Below are 19,665 nucleotides of genomic sequence, written 5' to 3'. Positions count from 1 at the left end.
GCCACCAGAAAAGAATCAGGCTCCCACCTTCTCCTGGAATATGTATGTGTGCGTTATTAACACAGGACAGGAAGTGGATAAATAACATTTTAAAATAGAATGTACATGCTAGCCAATTCAAGTTTTAAAGAGGGCAATTTTAAGGAAAAAAGCACTTAATGAATTCCCTGTGCCAAAAAAAAAGGTGTCATTCATTTTTAAATATATTTTTCTCTTTTAAAAATCTTGTGCCAATCATTTTTACGTGTGCTGTGAGTATAAGTTGCATGAATTTCTATCATGCATTTATAAGCCTTTAAATTTCATCTTCCGGCGCCTGTTCCCCTGAAGAGCAATGGGGGAAAAAGTGTAAATGAATTTAAGATTTATTTAATGGAAGATGCCTTTCAGTGAGATCCAACTAAAATTCTATCTTTGAGCTATTATGCCTATGATTCCCTTGTGATTCTGCAGTGTGCTGCTCTGTTTGTTTTGTAGGGAGGTCTTGCCGCCAGCATCTTTACAACAGATTTATGTTTAATTCCTCTGTTCCAGGAAGAAGATCAGGAATCAGAAAATGAGAAACTAGTGGTGAGGGAACCTGAGACTGAAGATGGTAAGTCTGGGGATGCATGATGGCTGGAGGGACAAACGTTGGCGATAAAAGACTGCACGAGTAATGCAAAGAGCATCATTTAGTCTGGAGACCATCATTTTTTAATGTTCTTAATGTAAGACTGGAAGAAAGCCATTTTTAAAATTTATTTTGTTTGAAATTCTTAACGATTAGAGGCTGTGACAGAGCAAAAAGGGCAATTTTAAAATGGAATGCACATTCCAGTTAGTGCAAGCTTTTGTATGTGGACTGAAGGTAGAGGGATCACTTGTGAAAATCAGAGCCAAGCGGAAAATGTGAACTTTAGAGTAAGATGCCTTATATTTCAGTAGACTGCAGTTCTAGGGAAAACTAGACAAATGCCACAATGCATTGCCACTTGGTTGGTTTTCCTGACTCTCTATTGTAATCCAATTTCTAAATGTTAGTTGATTCAGTTCCATTCATAACATAAACAAAGTACATTTTAAATGTGTATACACCTACATGTAAATTAACACTAGATAATGAGAGAGACAGGGACACGGGTGGTGCTGTGGGTTAAACCATAGAGCCTAGGACTTGCTGATCAGAAGGTCAGTGGTTCGAATCCCCGCGACGGAGTGAGCTCCTGTTGCTCGGTCCCTGCTCCTGCCAACCTAGCAGTTTGAAAGCACACCTCAGCCATAGTACCCTTAGATTAAAAGCAAACAATATCTGCATCCCTACTAAATCAGGGATGACATACACACCTGGGTGGGATCTGATGACTTATTATTGGATGCGAACTCACCCCTTGCGATACAATGGAAGGGGCTGACAAAGAACTCTGGTGCTGACAATCGGAACCCTGCAAGTTCTACACTTTCATCCTCTCCCCTCTGAGCCAGCAAAGATGAAAATCCAGGTGGCTTTCACTTTTCATTTCCAATTCTCTCCTATATTAGGGGGGGGGGGCGGGGAGCCAGAGAGGGAGGACTAAAGCAGCCTGTCAAGAACCCTGCTTCTTGAAGGATGTGAATTGGAGAGTCTGAGCCCAGTTACAAGGCTAAGGCAAGGCTGTCACATCCTATAAATAAGGCCTCCGGTGAAGAAGTCCTGGGCATTGCATTCACTCTCCCATCCCTTCTGGGGGAGGGCAGAGGATTAGCTGCCTGCCCCCCAAGCAGCTGCTTCCTCCTCCTGATTATCAGGCTGTTAATTCTTTTCAGAGGAGATGCAAAGCAGGGGGAAAAACAAAAGACAAGCCAGGGATTTGTCAATGAAACCTTGTAAGAAGAAGATTGTCAAATTAGCACAGTGTGTCCACCAGTTGTATCAGCTGGCATCCTTCATGTTCATGAAAATACTAGGCAATTTATATTAATTGCAGGCGTTTTAGATGCGGACCTCCAGCAAATGGTGTGTGTCCCCCCCCCCTCCACACCAACCGCCAGAGCAGACCTCAGCATGGAACAAATTGCACATCTGAAATGATAATACATTTAAAAATAAAGCAGAACGCTAGCGTGGCAGCGTAGCTCACCAACACACGACCTTTGCCATTCAGCACAGATCTGCTTTCTATTTCTGCCTCCACCTACCCTTGCTTTACAACAACTTTGGAAGCCGGGCCTAGAGCTCCTTGCCAGATCTGGAGGGCATCTCTGAAGAGGTTTGTATGGAGCCCTGTTTAAGTGATTAGTCCATCAGTTGATTTGCAAATGATTAATTGACTAATTGGACTAACACAGCGTAAAGCAAGGCAGACAGAAACGTGTGTCTTGAGGCCTTTCCAGCTATTTTTTTTTTTTTAAAAACCCTCTGTATTTTATGCCATGATCCAGCACCAGCGGCTCAAATTTCAGTGTCCAGTTAGGGTTGCCAACTTTTCAACTGGCCCTTGTAGCTGTGCTTTCAGCAGTGCTGCGATCTGCGCCAATTGGCAGGTGGTTCCTGCAGTTCAAGCAATAGGAACACACCAGATTTACTGGGGGTTGCTTTTGCAGTTGGCAAGCCTGATAATCTTACTGAAATTTAAATGGGGCACTGGGCTTGGCTTACTTTAAAAAGTGCTGCATTACTTTTTGGGGTTGGAGGATCATTTGAGGAAGTTTACAGAAAGTTGTCACGGTGCTGTTTGCAACTTGTCTGGTGGTTACAGCAAGTGGGACAAATCCTTGTCCCACTTTCTTGCTGTCCCTCTAGGCCCCATGTCACAGCAACAATCCTATTGGCTCAGGAGGATTACACTTATCACCCTTATAAACAATCTTTAATCCTCACAAACCATGTCCGCAAGGCAGGGGGAGTGATTATCATCCCTGTTTTATAGTGCCATTTGCTGGCACTCACACAGCAAGACTTTTTTTTTAAGAAATAAGAAGTGGAGCTGCCACATTACTTTATAGGCGCTGCTCCTGTGCCTTTGGCAGCAGTGTGGCACACAGGCGCTAAGCAGGTGAATCCTTTGCCTTCATTTTATCTCTGCACCCAGAAAGGTTTTGCTGGTTAAAGGCACAGGACGAAGGCCAGTTTAAAAAGGGGGGGGGGGCATAAAAAACTGCCTTAAACTGGGTGAAACCAATTATCTAGACCAATATTGCATATGTTGACTTTCAGCAGTTTTTGAGGTCTTTTGAGATCACTATCTGATCCTTTAGTTCCAATTTTGTTTCTTTTAGAGATTTTCTGCAAAGCATGTCCTTTGCTATAGAGCTATGATCTTTTCACACACAAAAGTATCGCCTACTGGATTGTATCTTCCCACCCTTTATATCTTCCTGTATGCATACAAATGTAATGTGTAGTCCTGAATAATAGTTGTGTCCGGTGTAGCTTGTCCTCATCTTGTAGCACCTATGAAACAAAGCCCAGGAGGAGGTTGGCACTAGGTTTCCAGATGGACTGTAAAGTTGCATGCCAAAGCATTTAACAGTCCCAGCGGCTGAATTTCTGCCTGCTCCATAGCTTTTAAAGGCACATGAGTCCTGCCAAAAGGTGGAAGCTCTAGATAAACAAAGCACAGAGCCAATGCAGACAGTGGACCTCTCTTGGCGTCCTTTTTACTGTGCGTTCATGATGGCATCGGGGTGGTTATACGCAGTAGTGTTTGTGCCTGCAAAAATATTGCAGTGCTTTGTTTCCAATTGGTGCGTGCCCCTTAGCTTCCTGCCAACATTCTGTAACTCTTTGTACCACAAAAGTTCCAGCTTCATTTGTTCTTTGCCCTCGCTTTTGTCGCAACACTATATGCTCCTCCAGAAAGCAGTCATGCAATAACACTGGGGGATTATCACAGAACGGCCGAGAAAGCAGAAGGGTGGGTGGGTGGGTGGGTCAGTCCACCACCACTTTCATTGCACAAGTCGCATGTCGCAGAATACACCAGCAAAACACCACCAGTCTGGCCCTGTGAGGGTGAGGTTTCTAAGAGCAATACTAGAGACTAGTAGCCAACCAGAGCTCTGACATGAGGCTACAGAGCTATTTTATTCACCTAGTAAGGCTCAGAGTGGTGATTTTTAGGGTGATCAGATGCAAAGGAGGTCAGGGACCTTTAACCATTTGTAAAAGTGGGAAGCATTTCCTCCCCAGCAGGTGCTGTCTGTCTTGCGAAGGTAAGAAAAGCTGCACCTCCTGAAATTTCCACACTTGCACAAAAGGTTCAGGAGCCCAGTCTTCCTTCCCATCTGGCATGTCCAATTCCCTGATACTACATATGTATGCAGACACACCTAAACAGGCATCACTGAGTGAAAATAAGAAAGGTGCATCATCAATCTCCAGCTCTGCATCCAACATTGATTAAGGGACTTCCAAATTAAAGAAAGAAGCTAGAAGGAAAACTATTACTGTCCTAAGAAGGAGGCGACGTGATCCCTGGGTGTGTTGGAATTTATTCATTTCACAGACCTGAGATACCATTTACTGGAATAGCTTAAAATATCCATGTAAAATGTCAATAGCAGTTAGTGGAGGCAGACAGGATTCCAAGGCTTGGGGAACTTGAGGTCATACAAAATCTTTGCCATATGGGACTCTGGTGCTGCGGCTGTCTCAGTTCATACACTCGTCCCCTCCCAACCATGAAGAAAGGTATTATATAATTCAGGCGTATTAATAGAATTGGGAAGGCCAAGAAGGTGAGGCCCCTGGCAACCATGTGGGAACTGAATTGTTAGCCAGCAAATTTTGTACTTCGCTAATGCATTTTTCGCCCCTGCCTGCAGCATCCAGCCTTCTGAGTGTTTCTCTGATGTAAATGGATGCCTCTCTCCCCAGTTCCCATCTTTGTGGAAGAAGAGTGCCCATTATAATAGTTCAACTACTTTCTCTTTCCTCTTTCTTTTTTCTTTTGCAATCTGACTCTGGGTTCGCTTCTTCTTCTACTTCTTTTCGGCAACGTGAACTTAAGTCTGCTTCCAGACAGATTCAGCGGGAGATTTCCGCCCCATTTCAGCACTGCAGTCTTGTGCTTCATCAGATTTGGGCGGCAAGGCTGCCCACTTCAGTGCTGCTGATCAAATACGTAGTGCTGCTGCAGTATCAAATATCAATATTATTTTATCATATTTGATTCCTAAACTCTATGAAACCTCCAGGGTGTGTAGCATTATGCCGCCGAATACCAGCTGCTGGGAGCAACAAGGGTACTTTAAAACTGATCAGGGATATGGACTCAGTATCACTTCATTTCAAAAGTACGAGGTCCATGTAGATTTAGGAGCCAATATACTTTAAGTGTTTTGTAGACTGCATATAGCAGGAGATGAATGACTTGGCAAATCTGCCACTGACTTTGCATGCTGAATGTTAGAAACCAAAGCTTCATGTTTCACATCCTCTTATCCATCTGGGTGCAGCCAAAAATGAAGCTTTTAACAAGCTGAGACCTACCCCAAGCATCCCTCTTCATCTTCCTTAAAGGTGTGACACTGCCACACAAGAATCTCCAGCAGGCTATAGGATTCACAAGTTTAAAACTTGGAAATGAGTCCTATCAAACTACAGTGGACGCTTGGGTTGCGAACGTGATCCGTGCGGGATGCACAATCGCAACCCGCAGCGGCGCATCTGTGCACGCACGGGTTGCAATTCGGCACTTCTGCGCATGCGCAAAGCGCAATTTAGTGCTTTTGCGCATGCGCCAAATCCCAGAAGTAACCCGTTCCGGTACTTCCGGGTTTCGGCGGTCCGTAACCCAAAAAAACGCAACCTGAAGCACCTGTAAACTGAGGTATGACTGAAATTGGGATAACTTTCTGAGAAAATGACCTGCATAGGATCAGATTGTGAGGAAGATAGGATGGGAAAGCATTTAAAGTTCTTTATTTTTTAAAATAATAAAAAAATGACATCATGGAAGAAGATGACCTTTTGAGGCAGAGTCCCATGGCATCTGGCAGGCTCATGATGGGGTGGGTGAGGGCAAAGGAGTGAGTTTAGCTAAATGCCTTTTAAAATTGTATTTCCAGCTGCTTTGTTTAAAGTAGGTCATTCCACTCCTCTTACATATTTTGCAACAAGTCTCATGCCCAGAACTTGAAAAGTGTTTCCTGTAGTTTGCTGGAGGCAGGGAAGATATAAATATTGGTAGGCCTTTTCATTTCAGCCCAATTCCTATGAACACTTGGAAAGCTTGCTTTGCCATATTTAGAATTCTTTACTGCATCTATGGATAATTTAAACTTAGGTTATGTAGGGGTTGCAGGTGCTTCCAGACTGTTGTTATTTTTGAGGGAGACTCTGCCACAAATTCAGGTTGCTCAATTATATTTGATTGGGAGGTCTTGTGCAACAAACCCGCTTCCCTAAAAGTTTGGACTTTTTGCAATAAGGAAAGTGAGGGATAACACGTGCTTCGAGGCAACGTCATCTAACCTCCCTGTAGACAAATCAGAACGAATGCACATTAAATAGCGAACATTGTCTAATCAGAATAAATCAGGATGAACGCTCAATAAACAGGTCATGTGGAAGGACCCACAGAAATTGTGTGTTGATCTTTAAATGAAGAAGCTCTCACAGAAGAAGTAAAAACTAGAGAAATAAGACTTAAGTTGCAAGCATGGATAGATGAACCGTCAACTTTGTTCAGTAAACTTTCATTAGTGTTTGAAGGAGCAGCAGCAGCAGCTTTAGCGCACATTGATCACTCTGAAAGTGTTTTATTTTTAATTTTTGTTCTGAAATGACATGGTTTGTTGATGGTCACTCATCATCTACCATCTGAATGCCAGAGCATCAGGACTCGCCCCCCAGCCCTATCCTCATCCACTTGTGTCTGGGCAGCTAGATCTAGCTGTATCCTATCCAGCTTCATCCTATCTTCCCAAAAGCATTAGAGCAGGGGTGGAGGAATCTGCGGCTATGGCTGACGGAAGTCCAACGTCATTGGGAGAAGCAAAAGTCCCCCATCCCTGCGCTTCAGACAGGAGCCTTCCATGCATGCGGTTGAGGGGAAGCCATTTGCCTCAGGTGGCAGATCCCTCCCCTTCTCTGCCCCCGCACCTGCCATTGTGCCACTGTCAGTCCTGCTGGGGCTTCAGCTGTGCCACCAACCCAACGACTATGCCGCTGCACCCATTGCCCCTGTATTGCGGCCGCAGCACAGGTACAGCTGCAGATGAGGGTACAGTTGCAGTAATGCAGCTGGCAGCAATGTGGGGGAATTAAAGAACCTTTTAATGAGGGTGAAAGAGGAGAGCGCAAAATATGGTCTGAAGCTCAACATCAAAAAAACGAAGATCATGGCAACTGGGCCCATCACCTCCTGGCAAATAGAAGAGGAAGAAGTGGAGGCAGTGAGAGATTTTACCTTCTTGGGCTCCATGATCACTGCAGATGGTGACAGCAGCCATGAAATTAAAAGACGCCTGCTTCTTGGGAGAAAAGCAATGACAAACCTAGCCAGCATCTTAAAAAGCAGAGACATCACCTTGCCGACAAAGGTCTGTATAGTTAAAGCTATGGTTTTCCCAGTAGTAATGCATGGAAGTGAGAGCTGGACCATAAAGAAGGCTGATCACCGAAGAATTGCTGCTTTTGAATTATGGTGCTGGAGGAGACTCTTGAGAGTCCCATGGACTGCAAGAAGATCAAACCTATCCATTCTGAAGGAAATCAGCCCTGACTGCTCACTGGAAGGACAGATCGTGAAGCTGAGGCTCCAATACTTTGGCCACCTCATGAGAAGAGAAGACTCCCTGGAAAAGACCCTGATGTTGGGAAAGATGGAGGGCACAAGGAGAAGGGGACGACAGAGGACAAGATGGTTGGACAGTGTTCTCGAAGCTACCAGCATGAGTCTGACCAAACTGCGGGAGGCAGTGGAAGACAGGAGTGCCTGGTGTGTTCTGGTCCATGGGGTCACGGAGAGTAGGACACGACTAAATTACTAAACAACAAGCAGTGTTGGGGGCATGGCAGAGGCAGGGAGAGGACCAGGATCTGTGGGTGGGGGGGCGCCATTGTGCAGGTGGGGACAGCGTCGTCGTGTTTTGCCTGCAGCAGCAACTTGTCTCAGGTCGGCCCTGACTATGGAAAGAAGTGGAAGAAAGAGGGCCTTGGTAGATTCATCAGCTATTATAGTGTGCCTGTTCACTTTTTTATTCAGTCAGCCAGGCTTTCCTCCAGGATGCCCCTACTCCATTCCAGTCACCCCAAATCCAGTTTTATATCGTTGCTGTTTTCTCCCTCCATCCCCAACAAACTGTCAGCATTTTGTGGTCAGTGAGCACGCTCGGTGCTATTTCTTTTTTTACAAAATTGGCCTGTATTCCGTGCACTTTTCCACTGCTGGTTTGTGGATGTGTGTACACACAACAACATCGGCCTCAATCAACAGCTCTCCTGTAGTTTCTTGAAAAACACTGAGTTTTGATGCTTTTCCTCTCAAACCAGCTTTGATCCTATTTGAAAACGTAACCGTATGAAGGCATCCACACACACTCTCTGTCCACTGTTGTGAACTCAAACGGTGGGAAACTTGGAAACAGCTGTATGCAGTGACATGCAAATGTGATTTGAAATGCAACGAGGTGGGGACGACCTGGCTGCTTTTAAAGCTGGCCTTTTTGTATTTATTGCAGTCCTTCCTCTGAACATATACTCTATCTCGTCCAAGCACATTCTAATTCATTACACTTCCCTTTTGGTCATCTGATTACATAAGTACCAGCACTTTCACCTGAACATCAGCAACAGAGAGAATGATTGCAAAGCGATCTTAGGTTTCTCTTACTCCTTCCACAAGAGGCAACTGAAAATATCATGGCCTCCCTGGACATTCCACTGGGAACGAAAACAAACAAAACTCTGTACTTCAGAGCTTTCTGAATATGCCGGTGGCCAGGCTAACCCTAAGTACAGAAACAACAAATCCTTTCTCCACTCCTTATTCAATTCCTTTCATAACGTTACTGCTGATTTCTCTCAATGAATGGTCTCGGTAGCATTTATCCAGGAACTCCAGGATCAGTGACCCATTAAAGCGCCTTTTCAAGCTCTCTGGTAGTGTGTGATAATTAAATGAGCTGAAGTTCTGCACACTTCCAGTCGATCAGACTTGTGTGGCTGCCATTGTCAGGGGACGCTGTTGGTTTTTCCATGGGGGGAAATGAGATTTCATGAAGCTTCATTTTCCTCAAGGCTGCTGAGCCAAGGCTTTGCTGTTCAGAGCGGTTGCTGTTGCTGAAAGTGTGTGACATATGGGAAGGGAGTGAATTTGCTTAGTGATGTTTTCCAGTAGTTTTACTCCAATGCTGCAAGCAAACTTCATAGTTTACCTCTACCTTTTGTGGGCTGCTCTTTCTTCTCAGTCCTAGAAAATATAAATATATGCTATGGAGCTGGTTGGCATTACACCCAGTTTTCCCTCCTTGTGTCCCAGTACATACTTTAGTTGTCCACAGATTGCTCCAGAAACTATAGTTTCTGAGGGTGACCGATCCAAAATAGAGGAGGGAGACTGAAGCATGTGTATGATAGAAGGGTCCAGGAATTTTTACTTCTGCATATATAGGTCCGGCAGATGGATCCCCCCCCTACCTTGAGGTAAGTAGTTTTCTCAGGTGGTTTGAACTGGGGGATAGAGCAATATGGAGGGTATTAAATATAGGGGTTGAGCCAGAGAAGTGGTAGCTAAAGGGATTCCCTCAATATGTTGGACTCCAACTTCCATCAGCCCCAACCAACATGACCAGTGGTCAGGGATGATGGGAGCTGTGATCCAGCAACATCTGAAGAGCTTTGAGCTTTTGGGAGGCGGGGGTGAGCAACCACCTCTGTGACTCTTAACTGGTGCCACAATTGGCTAATGAATCGATTAATTGGTTGAAGCAGAAATTTAATTCCTGCCCTTTTACCCAACACCATCAGATTCCATACAGTTGGCTCTGCACGGGGCCTTTCCCTTTGGCAGTCGGGCTCATACTATCACCTGAAGCCATTAGGGGTGGGGGTGGCGCAAGGCAGCCTAGGTGGCTCTGAGGGAAACCTTGGGGCGCTTCCTCCCCATCTGTTCCCGACCCCTCGCCAAAGACAAGCACCGCTCACTCGGAGCAGTAATACAAACAGCATGACAATTCCTCGTGAAGATGTATTGCCGGAGATGCGCAAAGCGCTGTTTGGCTCTTTCCAAATGAGATGCAAATTGCCGACAGCATGTCATTATGCTGATGGCGTGACATTAGCATATACAAATGAAGCAGCGGTCCTTCAGCTCCTGATGAGTTGCCTCTCGCAATGGCGAGAAAGCTGCTTAGCCTGCTTTACAACAATACCCTCCTCTCTGCAGTTAGAAATAAAGCTCTAAGAATAGACAGTGTCCCCCTGCTCCTCACACATGGAGAACAACCTGTGCCCCAGTGGAGAGTCCTAACAATGAGACAGCATTGCTCCATCGTCCGCCTGGTGCAGAGTGTATTTAAATGCAACCTTTTATGTATGCACGCTTAAAAGAAGAGAGCTGACATGCACAGGTGCCTCCCCCTTGCTGTGGAGCCTTTAATTGACTTCCAGGCCTATCATTTACTGGGGCTCTTGTAGGAAGATAACCCAGAACTGCGGTTTAAAACATAAACAAAGAGCTCTACCAAAAACCTGCTTTGAATAGATAAACCTCGGGTCTTTGCCTACTAGTTATAGCTTTAATTACATCTACAGGATTCCAGAGAAATAAAGCATCATTCAGTGCTGTAAAGAAAGGCAGCAGACCCAATCTACAACTTAGGAATCCTCTTGTGTTTTCAATATTTTCTTGGGAGCCACCCAGAATGGCTGGGGCAACCCAGTCAGATGGGTGGCAAATAAAATCATCATCACCATCACGTGGTAACAAAGAAAACCGCTGCCCCATAAAATCTTGGGTTGTGTGCACACGTTTGAGTCATATATACAACATGCTTAATGGGTACACAATTCAACACAGAATTTGACATGCTAGAGCTGCACTGTGTGAGGAGACACCGGGCAGAACAACACACAGAGATGTGACCGTAGGGGGAGGTTAGGGAATGGTGATAAAAGTGAGAATAAAGTGATTGCCTTGTGATCTACTCAGAACAACTTATCTGCCATTCTCTGAAATATGCATAGAAAACATTTCTTGCACCTATAAGAGATGGCTAGATATGACCAGCTCGCACCTTTAATTTTTTTAAAAAAAGTTTCTTCTGATTTTCACATTTCAGAATTGAAAAATCTGAAGTGGAATTATTGTCAAAGATGCAACTAGATTTCTGTGTGATGAGCATTTTTGGCCCAGCTCAGTTTTCTTTCTGTGTGATTACAGATTGCATGCAAAACTAAAGCATTAAACAGCTCACAAGGGAAACAGATAAATCTCTGGCTGGAAGGAAGGCAAAATCAGAATAACGTAGGGTATTCAAAATAGCATTTGCTGCTTCCTAATATGGAAGTGAACCCTTAATTCAAGGAGAAAGGGATATTCTTCAGAGAACAATAGCCTGATCTTTTGCATTTTGTTGGAAATAAGCCTCACTGTTATGTAGTCTTTCCTCCCGTGTCAGCACAAAATTGTGGACCTAGTTCTTTCTTTGTTCTGACTTTCTCTCTCTCTTTCTTCTGTAGCAGATGAACAGTTCTCCTTTAAATATAGTCCTGGAAAACTGAGAGGAAACCAGTATAAAACCATGATGACCAAAGAAGAACTTGAAGAAGAACAAAGGTAAGCTGAGCACCCTTTTAAATTCAGCAGATCAGCCAGGGATTGGAACCCATCTTCTTCTGGTTACAAGTTGTAACTCAGAATTATTTGGCTGCTGCATTTTATCCATTCTCAAAAGACTAAGACATTCGGGTCTGTTTGCACCTGCTGCTTCCCTGGGAATTAAAGACCGGCTAACGGCTATGTGGTATTCCCATTTTGAGAGATGCTGCCCACTTCCTTGGAAACAGCTCTGCTGGCAAGGAATGACTCTAGCCTCCTATTTCAAGGAGAGATCTCGAGGTCGTCCAAGCAATGAATAGCCAGCATTTCTCAAAGGAACAAGATATACTGTGGGCATCCTGTTGTGGTTGCCCTCAGGCTCAGACAAGTTCAGTTTAAATCACTTTCCAAACAGGATTTCTTTTCTTTTTAGTTCTTTTAGTTTAGCCACCCAGTATGGTAGGGATCGGGACGCAGGTGGCGCTGTGGGTTAAAGCCTCAGCGCCTAGGACTTGCCGATCGAAAGGTCGGCGGTTCGAATCCCCGCGGCGGGGTGCGCTCCCGCTACTCGGTCCCAGCGCCTGCCAACCTAGCAGTTCGAAAGCACCTCCGGGTGCAAGTAGATAAATAGGGACCGCTTACCAGCGGGAAGGTAAACGGCGTTTCCGTGTGCGGCTCTGGCTCGCCAGAGCAGCGATGTCACGCTGGCCACGTGACCCGGAAGTGTCTCCGGACAGCGCTGGCCCCTGGCCTCTTGAGTGAGATGGGCGCACAACCCCAGAGTCTGTCAAGACTGGCCCGTACGGGCAGGGGTACCTTTACCTTTACCTTTATGGTAGGGATCATGTAAATAGACGCCTATTCTGGCCTTCCATTACTTTCTCATTCTGCCCAGTAAGACCTCTTGTCAACCAGGGAGCAGATGGCCAGTGGGATTAACTATACCTACAGTATTTCCACTAATACCCCTGGGAATGGTGCTTCACCAGCCTTCCACAACCTGGTGCCCTCCAGATGTTTGGGCAACTCCCACCAGCAGCTGCATCAGTGGGGTTGATAGAAGTTGTTGTCCAAAGGCTGTACTGCATCAAAATATAGCATTGTTCCTATTAAGTAGTGGGTTGACAAAGCAGACGACACAGAGATTTCTCCAAGTGGTTCTTTATAGTAAGCTGGAACTGAACTGAACTGAACAGCTCAGCCGGCCTGCTTTTATAGGCAGCCGGCTGTCAACATTGTAACAACACCACCCCAGGGTTTCCCGCCTAAATTAACTGACGTGGACCTGAGTGAAAACTATATACACAATACCCTTGGTGGCCAGGGTGAGAATTTCAATACATAACAGTTCCCATTCAGGAAGGCTGAGCTGCCGCTGCTCATTACACATCTGCCACCACAGGTCTACCTTCTGCCACCTCATATCTAGCATGGTAAGCTAGATATGAGGTATCTGCCACCCCCACAAAAAATGTAAGTTCCCCCCAGTACTGAAGATCATAAAATCAAGTGCCAAAACGGGTCTTAGCTGAATACTTCACTCAACCCTAGTGCTGGAAGATGTCCAGCATGAGCCTAAGCACATTCACTCAGAAGTGTGCTCCACTGACTATTGTATGTGCATTTAGGATTGCAGCTATACAGGAACAGCTGCCTAGGTCCAGTTGGGAGATGGCATCACCAGCATCGTTATTATGTTTTACATGCCAAAGCAGGTGGTGGAGAAGAACCTTTAGCCCTCCAGATGCTGCTGAACTACATCTCCCATCATCCCTGGCCATTGGCCATGCTTGCTGGGGCTGATGGGAGTTGTGGTTCAACAACATTGTGGGGGGGGGGGCAAGGGTTCCTCACACCTGTGCCAGAGAGTTCTTGTGACACTGCCTTTCTTGTTAAAATAAAAATAAAAAGGCAGTTTTAACCTAAATAAAATAAGTAAGAAAATAATGGAATATAGCAAAAAAAATTATAAAGCTTTCCTTCTTGTGCTAATGGCTTAGCGATTCCCTCTCATGTTGTTGCTTTATGATGTGGTCAGCAAAGTTTGCTTTGCCTTCTCCTCCCTTTTTGTGTCTGTTTGGTCAGAGCTGTGTAAAAACGAGCTTACTAATGGAGACCTGAAGTCTGACTAGGAATGGGTCGCATGCTCGCAAGCCTAAATATTTAATTGGCAATTCCATAAATCCTGGACCTGTCTTTATATACACATACAGATAATAATTCATTATTTTTGAGCACTTACTTTGCTCTGCAGTCACACTTTGCTCTGCAGTCACACACTACTCTGCAGTTCCAATAAAAGCAGGGACTATAGACTGCTATTATTTAAAATAGCAGAATGACACCCTGCTTCTTCAGTTGGAGCTCAGTTCAGAATCCTCTTATGGTTCCACAAGGCTCTGCAAAGAACATTGTGATGAGAAAGGAAGCCAGTTGTGGAACTGAAATTTATGTTTGTAAAGATGTTAACCTGCAATCCTAGACATGTTTACTCAGAAGCAGATCTCATTGTTTTCAGCTGAGCTTAATCCCGGGTAAGTGTGTTGCAGCTTAAACAATCCAGATCTGCTTTCTCCAGTGGAAATCCACTTGTGAGGAAATCACTGCATATAGGCTAATTGGAGCTGCTGATTCCAGCTGAACACAAGTCACTCCAGTAGAAGTGCTTCTGCTTGCTTCAGCTGTAGATTGCGACCACCACATAGGGTGACCAAATGCAACAGGACAGGGTTATTTTATGTAGAAGGAATTTCAGCATGCACAGCTTTTCATGCAATGCTAGTTAGCGCAGCAAGGTGCCTATATTTGGCCTACATATCAATTCATATGTATCAATTCAATTCATAGAGGGACGCAGGTGGCGCTGTGGTCTAAACCACTGAGCCTCTTGGGCTTGCCAATCAGAAGGTCAGCGGTTTGAATCCCCACGACGGGGTGAGCTCCCGTTGCTCGGTCCCAGCTCATGCCAACCTAGCAGTTCGAAAGCACGCCAAAAAGTGCAAGTAGATAAATAGGTACCGCTCTGGCGGGAAGGTAAATGGCGTTTCCATGTGTTGCTCTGGTTTTGCCAGAAGAGGCTCAGTTATGCTGGCCACATGACCCGGAAAAACTGTCTGCGGACAAATGCCGGCTCCCTCAGCCTGTAAAGCAAGATGAGCGCCCCAACCCCAGAGTTGTCTGCAACTGGACTTTAACTTTCAGGGGTCCTTTACCTTTACCTTTATTAATCAATTCATAACAGACGAGAGCTTTAGCGTCCAGTAGTTCATGCACCTATCCTGTCCCCAAAAGCTGATCTGAGTGATGTAAATGAGCAAGCAAAATAAATGAATTACCAGGCTAATACACAGATGTGAACTGTTGAGGGGGTCATAGGATGCCTTGCGGCATTGTTTGCCAGGTGAGTAATCGGGTCAGGAAGCCAAATGCTCAGGGGAACTGAATATGAATTTAAAGCTTTCAAAATGTGTGCACCAGGCACAAATATCTAGCTTCTTTTGGTAAGAAGAACAGCAACATTTCATGCTCATCAGGCATATCGCTGGAAGAAGACAATTCTTTACAGCCCTCAGTGAAGTAGCATTGAATGTACCCATTAGCTGGGTAGGGTGCTATAGGAGTGCTACCTGTTACATTCATACATACTACTGTGGGTACAGAAAGGCCCTGGAGTTGTCCTGCTCTTAGAAATGGTCTTCTATATCAAATGTCCTTCAGAGAAGCCTCTATTCATTGGTGCAGTTTGATGCTTTTAACTGGATGTAGTTAGAAATGAGTTTCTTTGCAAAGAAGATCTTTATGTAATCTGGGCAGTTAAGTTAAAATCAAGCCACAAAAGAATCAAACTTGTGGTCTCCAATAGCTGCGATCCATCCTTGAGAAGTCCCAACTCATTTTGATGCAAGCTTTGCTGTAAAGTTATCTTCTGCCTCAGTCCTAAACATATTTTTCTTTGGAAGAAATTATTTAAGCAGTTCTGGAGCAGTCTTTCATTTATTTATTTAATAGAACTATTTATATCCTGCCCTTCCACTGTAAGTCTCAGCGCTCAGAGTAGCTTGCATTTTTGTATTCATGACATGCAGAAATACAGAAAGTGCAAGTCAGAGGCACCTCTGTCCTCGTGCATATCTTTAACAGACAAAATGTAGACTTGCACATTTCCAGGGAATCAAACTTCCTGTGCTTACATGTAGGAACATAATGTCCTTTCCTTCCTCTGTTGGTAATAATTCAAGTACCTGTTAGGCTCTCATTCATACCAGGCTTTCTCTACCTCTTCCATTAATACAAAAATGAAAGATTCAACTGTTAAGCTAGCTTTTCAATGATGCATCAGCAGGTAAAAGAGGTTCCAGGTGGCTAATGTATTGCTCTACTGACTTTGTAATCCCATTGCTCTATTGACCTTGCATTGCTGACTGACATTTTGCTGGGGAAAGATAGATAGAGAAATAATTTAAATAGAAATACAATACTTCTCACCAGAGTCTGGGATGGCCCTTGATGGGCAACTTCAAAGTTACTGCACTCCCTTGTTTTGGTTCTTTACCTTTAAACCAGATTTGGACCAGACAGCCACCTTCAAACAGAGGACCATCCTCTGTGAAGTGGGACACATGGTCACCCCATATACCACATATGATCCAAAGCCTGTATGATGTGCAGGTCTGCTTTAAAGACCACAGTCATTCATTGGGTAGATCAAGGATAGAGAACCCTATGACCCTTCCAGTCCTGTTGGATTCCCAACCCCAGTCATCGCTGGTCCTGCTGTCTGGGGCTGGTGAGTCCGACAACCTCTGGAGGGCATAATCTCCCCATCCCTGCAGGTGCTAATTTAACCAAAAATGCACGAGGACTGATGTAAGAACAACCAGGTGAGATTCTCTTGCCTCCGTCATGGAGGTGGTTCAGTGACTGTTCCTCCGACCTTCCATTTAACAGGAAGGCAAGCAGTTCTACGGGACAACTTTTTCATAAGGGCTGAGCATGTGCTCTGACACCTCTCCCTGTCCTGGATTGCAATGTCGGTGTTACAAGCGGTGGTTTGCTTCCTGGCTGACAGCATTTTCTCCTGTGCCATGCATTTCCGTTCCAGAATTCACCTGGGCTGGGATCCTTGATGCTTGCTGCCTCTGTGCAGAGCCCTTCGCAAACCCCTCTCCAGCCTCCTGCACTAATTAGCGTTGGCAGATTGTCGCATTTCTTCTAACGGATTCTCTGTTTCTTGTCAATGTGCCATATTTTTGTCTGTCTGTGTTTTTTGTTTTCCCCAAGCTCTGGTTTTGTTTCTTTTCTTCTTCCCCCGTCCTTGCCCCACCTCTGAGTGCTGGCTGTGGCATCAGCAATTTCTCATTTCAGGCTTCTTCAAACAATCCTTCTTTCTAGCTGGTTTGTTGGGGCAGGGCTGCCCTCAGGTAAGGAGATGCACTGAATCAGATGAGGGAAGCCATGCCAGCCAGTCCTTCCCCCCACCCCCAAATCCCTTGCGTGCAAACACAACTGCCTTACCCCTCAGCCCCACCCCAGTCAGGGACTGCCTGACAGTGCTGCCATGTTGATGTGACCCAGGTTTGCTGCGTTTATATTACAGGATTGAGCTGACCTCTGACCTCACATCCCTGTAGCAAGTACCTTAGGTCCTCGGCCACAAACATTCTTACAAATCTTTTTGGTAAGGAGACGATGCTTCTTAGAATTAGTGGTACCACCTATAACCTCTGCTAATGTGATCTGAAACTAAAGTTGACCATGTTCCCCCCCCGTCCCCGCACCTCCCACTTCCCCCCTCCCTCCTCATAACTAATGAATTAGTCTCCTTCCCCTCTGTGCCCCATTTCATTTACCATGAGCACCACAAATCAATATGGTGGAACAGGATACACCGGCTTTTCCCTAATGGGACATTCACTGGCCTTTATTTTCCATTCTGCGAGTTGTTCCTCCTAGGCAGCAGCCAGAATTAAAAATAACAAGAGCGGGCTGCAGGGGTTCCACGTAGGATTCTTCTGTCAGATCTCCAAATCCACATTCTGACTTCACCCGAGTCCAGCAAAGTTGCCTCCCAAATTTGAAAATGAACATTTACGTCAAATTGCTATAGGCTGTACAGAACTTCTTTCCATTCAGGTTGAGTTTCTGTTTGTAGTAATATTGCCGTCTTTTCTGCCCAAAGGAACTGTCCACCCAAAAGGAAAGGCATGCAGCAGAATGATATTACAGTCGTACCTCGGAAGTCAAATGTCTTGCAAGTCAAACGTTTTGGCTCCCGAACACCGCAAATCCGGAAGTCAGTGTTCCGGTTTGTGAACATTCTTTGGAACCCGAACATCTGACGCGGTTTGCGCGGCTTCCGATTGGCTTCCGATTGGCCTTGATTTCCCAACATTTTGGAAGTCAAACAGACTTCCAGAATGGATTCTGTTTGACTTCTGAGGTGCAGCTGTATCAGTTAGGGGCTGAGATACAGTTGTTTGCCTAAGGCCATTTTCTAGTCCAGAACTTGTGCTCTTTAACTACCATAGCACCCCCAAAGCTATGCACATGCTGAAATCTCTCCCACTGACATCAGTGGGGTTTTATGGTGCTTACTGAATTGGGCCCTGGGTTTTCAATATTGGAAGGTGTTTGCATTATAGGACACACTGACCCCAGTCCACTAATATCCTTTGCCACAGTTTTGCTGTGTTGTTTACAATCTAATGCTTGCAATTTTGGCTTAAACCAGCCTTTCCCAACTTGGTGCCCTCTAGGTGTTTTGGACGACAACTCCCATCAGCCTGAATCAGCAATGCCAGTGGTCAGGGATCACAGAAAGTGTAGTCCAGAACCTCTGGAGGGCACCATGTTGGGGACAGCTGCCTTATGTAGACACTACTCAACAACTACATATAGGGCTTAGCTTGCTGTGCAGTCATGGAAATAAGAGGGTAGTTATTAAAGGGACCATTTGCCCAACAGCTCCAGAAATTCTCATACTGAAGAACAAGCTTTTCTGAAAATCATTATTGTTTAGCATTCATACAGTACTTCCCAAATGTTCAGAAACATGCATTATCTCAACAATCCTTGAAACAGCCCAGTAAGGAAGATCAATAGTATTCTTGAGATGCATAGTGGAGATGAGAGAATGGTTTGCCTTTTGAGTCTATGGTAGAAATGAGACGTGAACCTAGCCACTCAGCTACAGCAGCTCTCGCTTGCTTCTCTGCCTTTAACATAGGTTTGACATCAGCAAGTGAAGCTTTTCATGTCATGGAGCTAATCATTATCCACTGCTAATTGCTCCACATAAAACTGCTGTTGAAGGGGCAACTATCTGGGCCAATTCAAAATCTTGCAACAGGGAGAAAATTCAAGGGGTGTCCTGGTCATGTCAGCTTTCTGATTGCAAACAACTTTAATCATTAAAGCACAACTGGAAAATTCAACACTTCACATGTAAGGGATGCGTTTGGAACTCGTTCAAGTCAGAGGCCAAGGAAATAGGCAGGAACAGCAAAGCTTGAAGACTATGGATTATGATCATGCCAAGGTTTAGTCAGCCAGGACATCAAGGCAAGGTTAAAGCTTCCAAGATTGCAGCGCAAACAGGGAAAGATACAGCCCCAGGAGCAGAGAGTAAGAACCGAAGATGAAGGGCAAGCTATGACATAGGATCCAGCAGGAGTCAAGAGCAGTGACAAGCCAAATAGTAGGATTACAGAAGAAGCAAAAAATAGAGGTCTGCAAGGAATCCAGCTGCACTGCATAGGCTCTGCCTGCCTGGCTCCTCAATACTTTTTGTCCTCTTGGATTAGCTCCGTTTCATAACTTGTCTTGGTAGCTGAGGATCCGCATCGGTGTCCAGTGCCAATCCAAGGGCCCCTTGGGGGCAAGATGCTCTCCTTGGGCTCCCTTCCCTAAGCGCACCCATCCCTTTCTCCCTCACCATTGT

General features: G+C 45.1%; 1 protein-coding gene across 7 annotated transcripts in view; it reads left to right on the top strand.

The window, feature by feature from the left end:
* The window catches only part of JMJD6 (jumonji domain containing 6, arginine demethylase and lysine hydroxylase), an 83,545-nt gene that overhangs the window by 49,833 nt on the left and 14,047 nt on the right, over positions 1 to 19,665 (top strand). For 5 of the 7 annotated variants that reach the window (XR_014560971.1, XR_014560972.1, XM_083725887.1 and 2 more), the window contains 2 exons: positions 535 to 595; positions 11,648 to 11,744. Coding sequence is in view for 4 of the 7 variants with exons in the window: in XM_083725887.1 (XP_083582013.1) it covers positions 535 to 595; positions 11,648 to 11,744 (158 nt within the window). In the remaining 3 variants the exon portion in view is untranslated. Of the gene's footprint in view, positions 1 to 534; positions 596 to 11,647; positions 11,745 to 17,322; positions 17,404 to 19,665 lie in introns of those variants that run through there. The other 2 variants (XR_014560973.1, XM_083725889.1) reach the window with 2 other exon arrangements.

The sequence above is a fragment of the Podarcis gaigeae genome, assembly GCF_964106915.1.
Source record: "Podarcis gaigeae genome assembly, chromosome: 2".
Lineage (NCBI taxonomy): Eukaryota > Metazoa > Chordata > Lepidosauria > Squamata > Lacertidae > Podarcis > Podarcis gaigeae.
The sequence above is the reverse complement of the archived record's forward strand: the minus strand, read 5'-3'. Positions and strand labels throughout refer to the sequence as shown.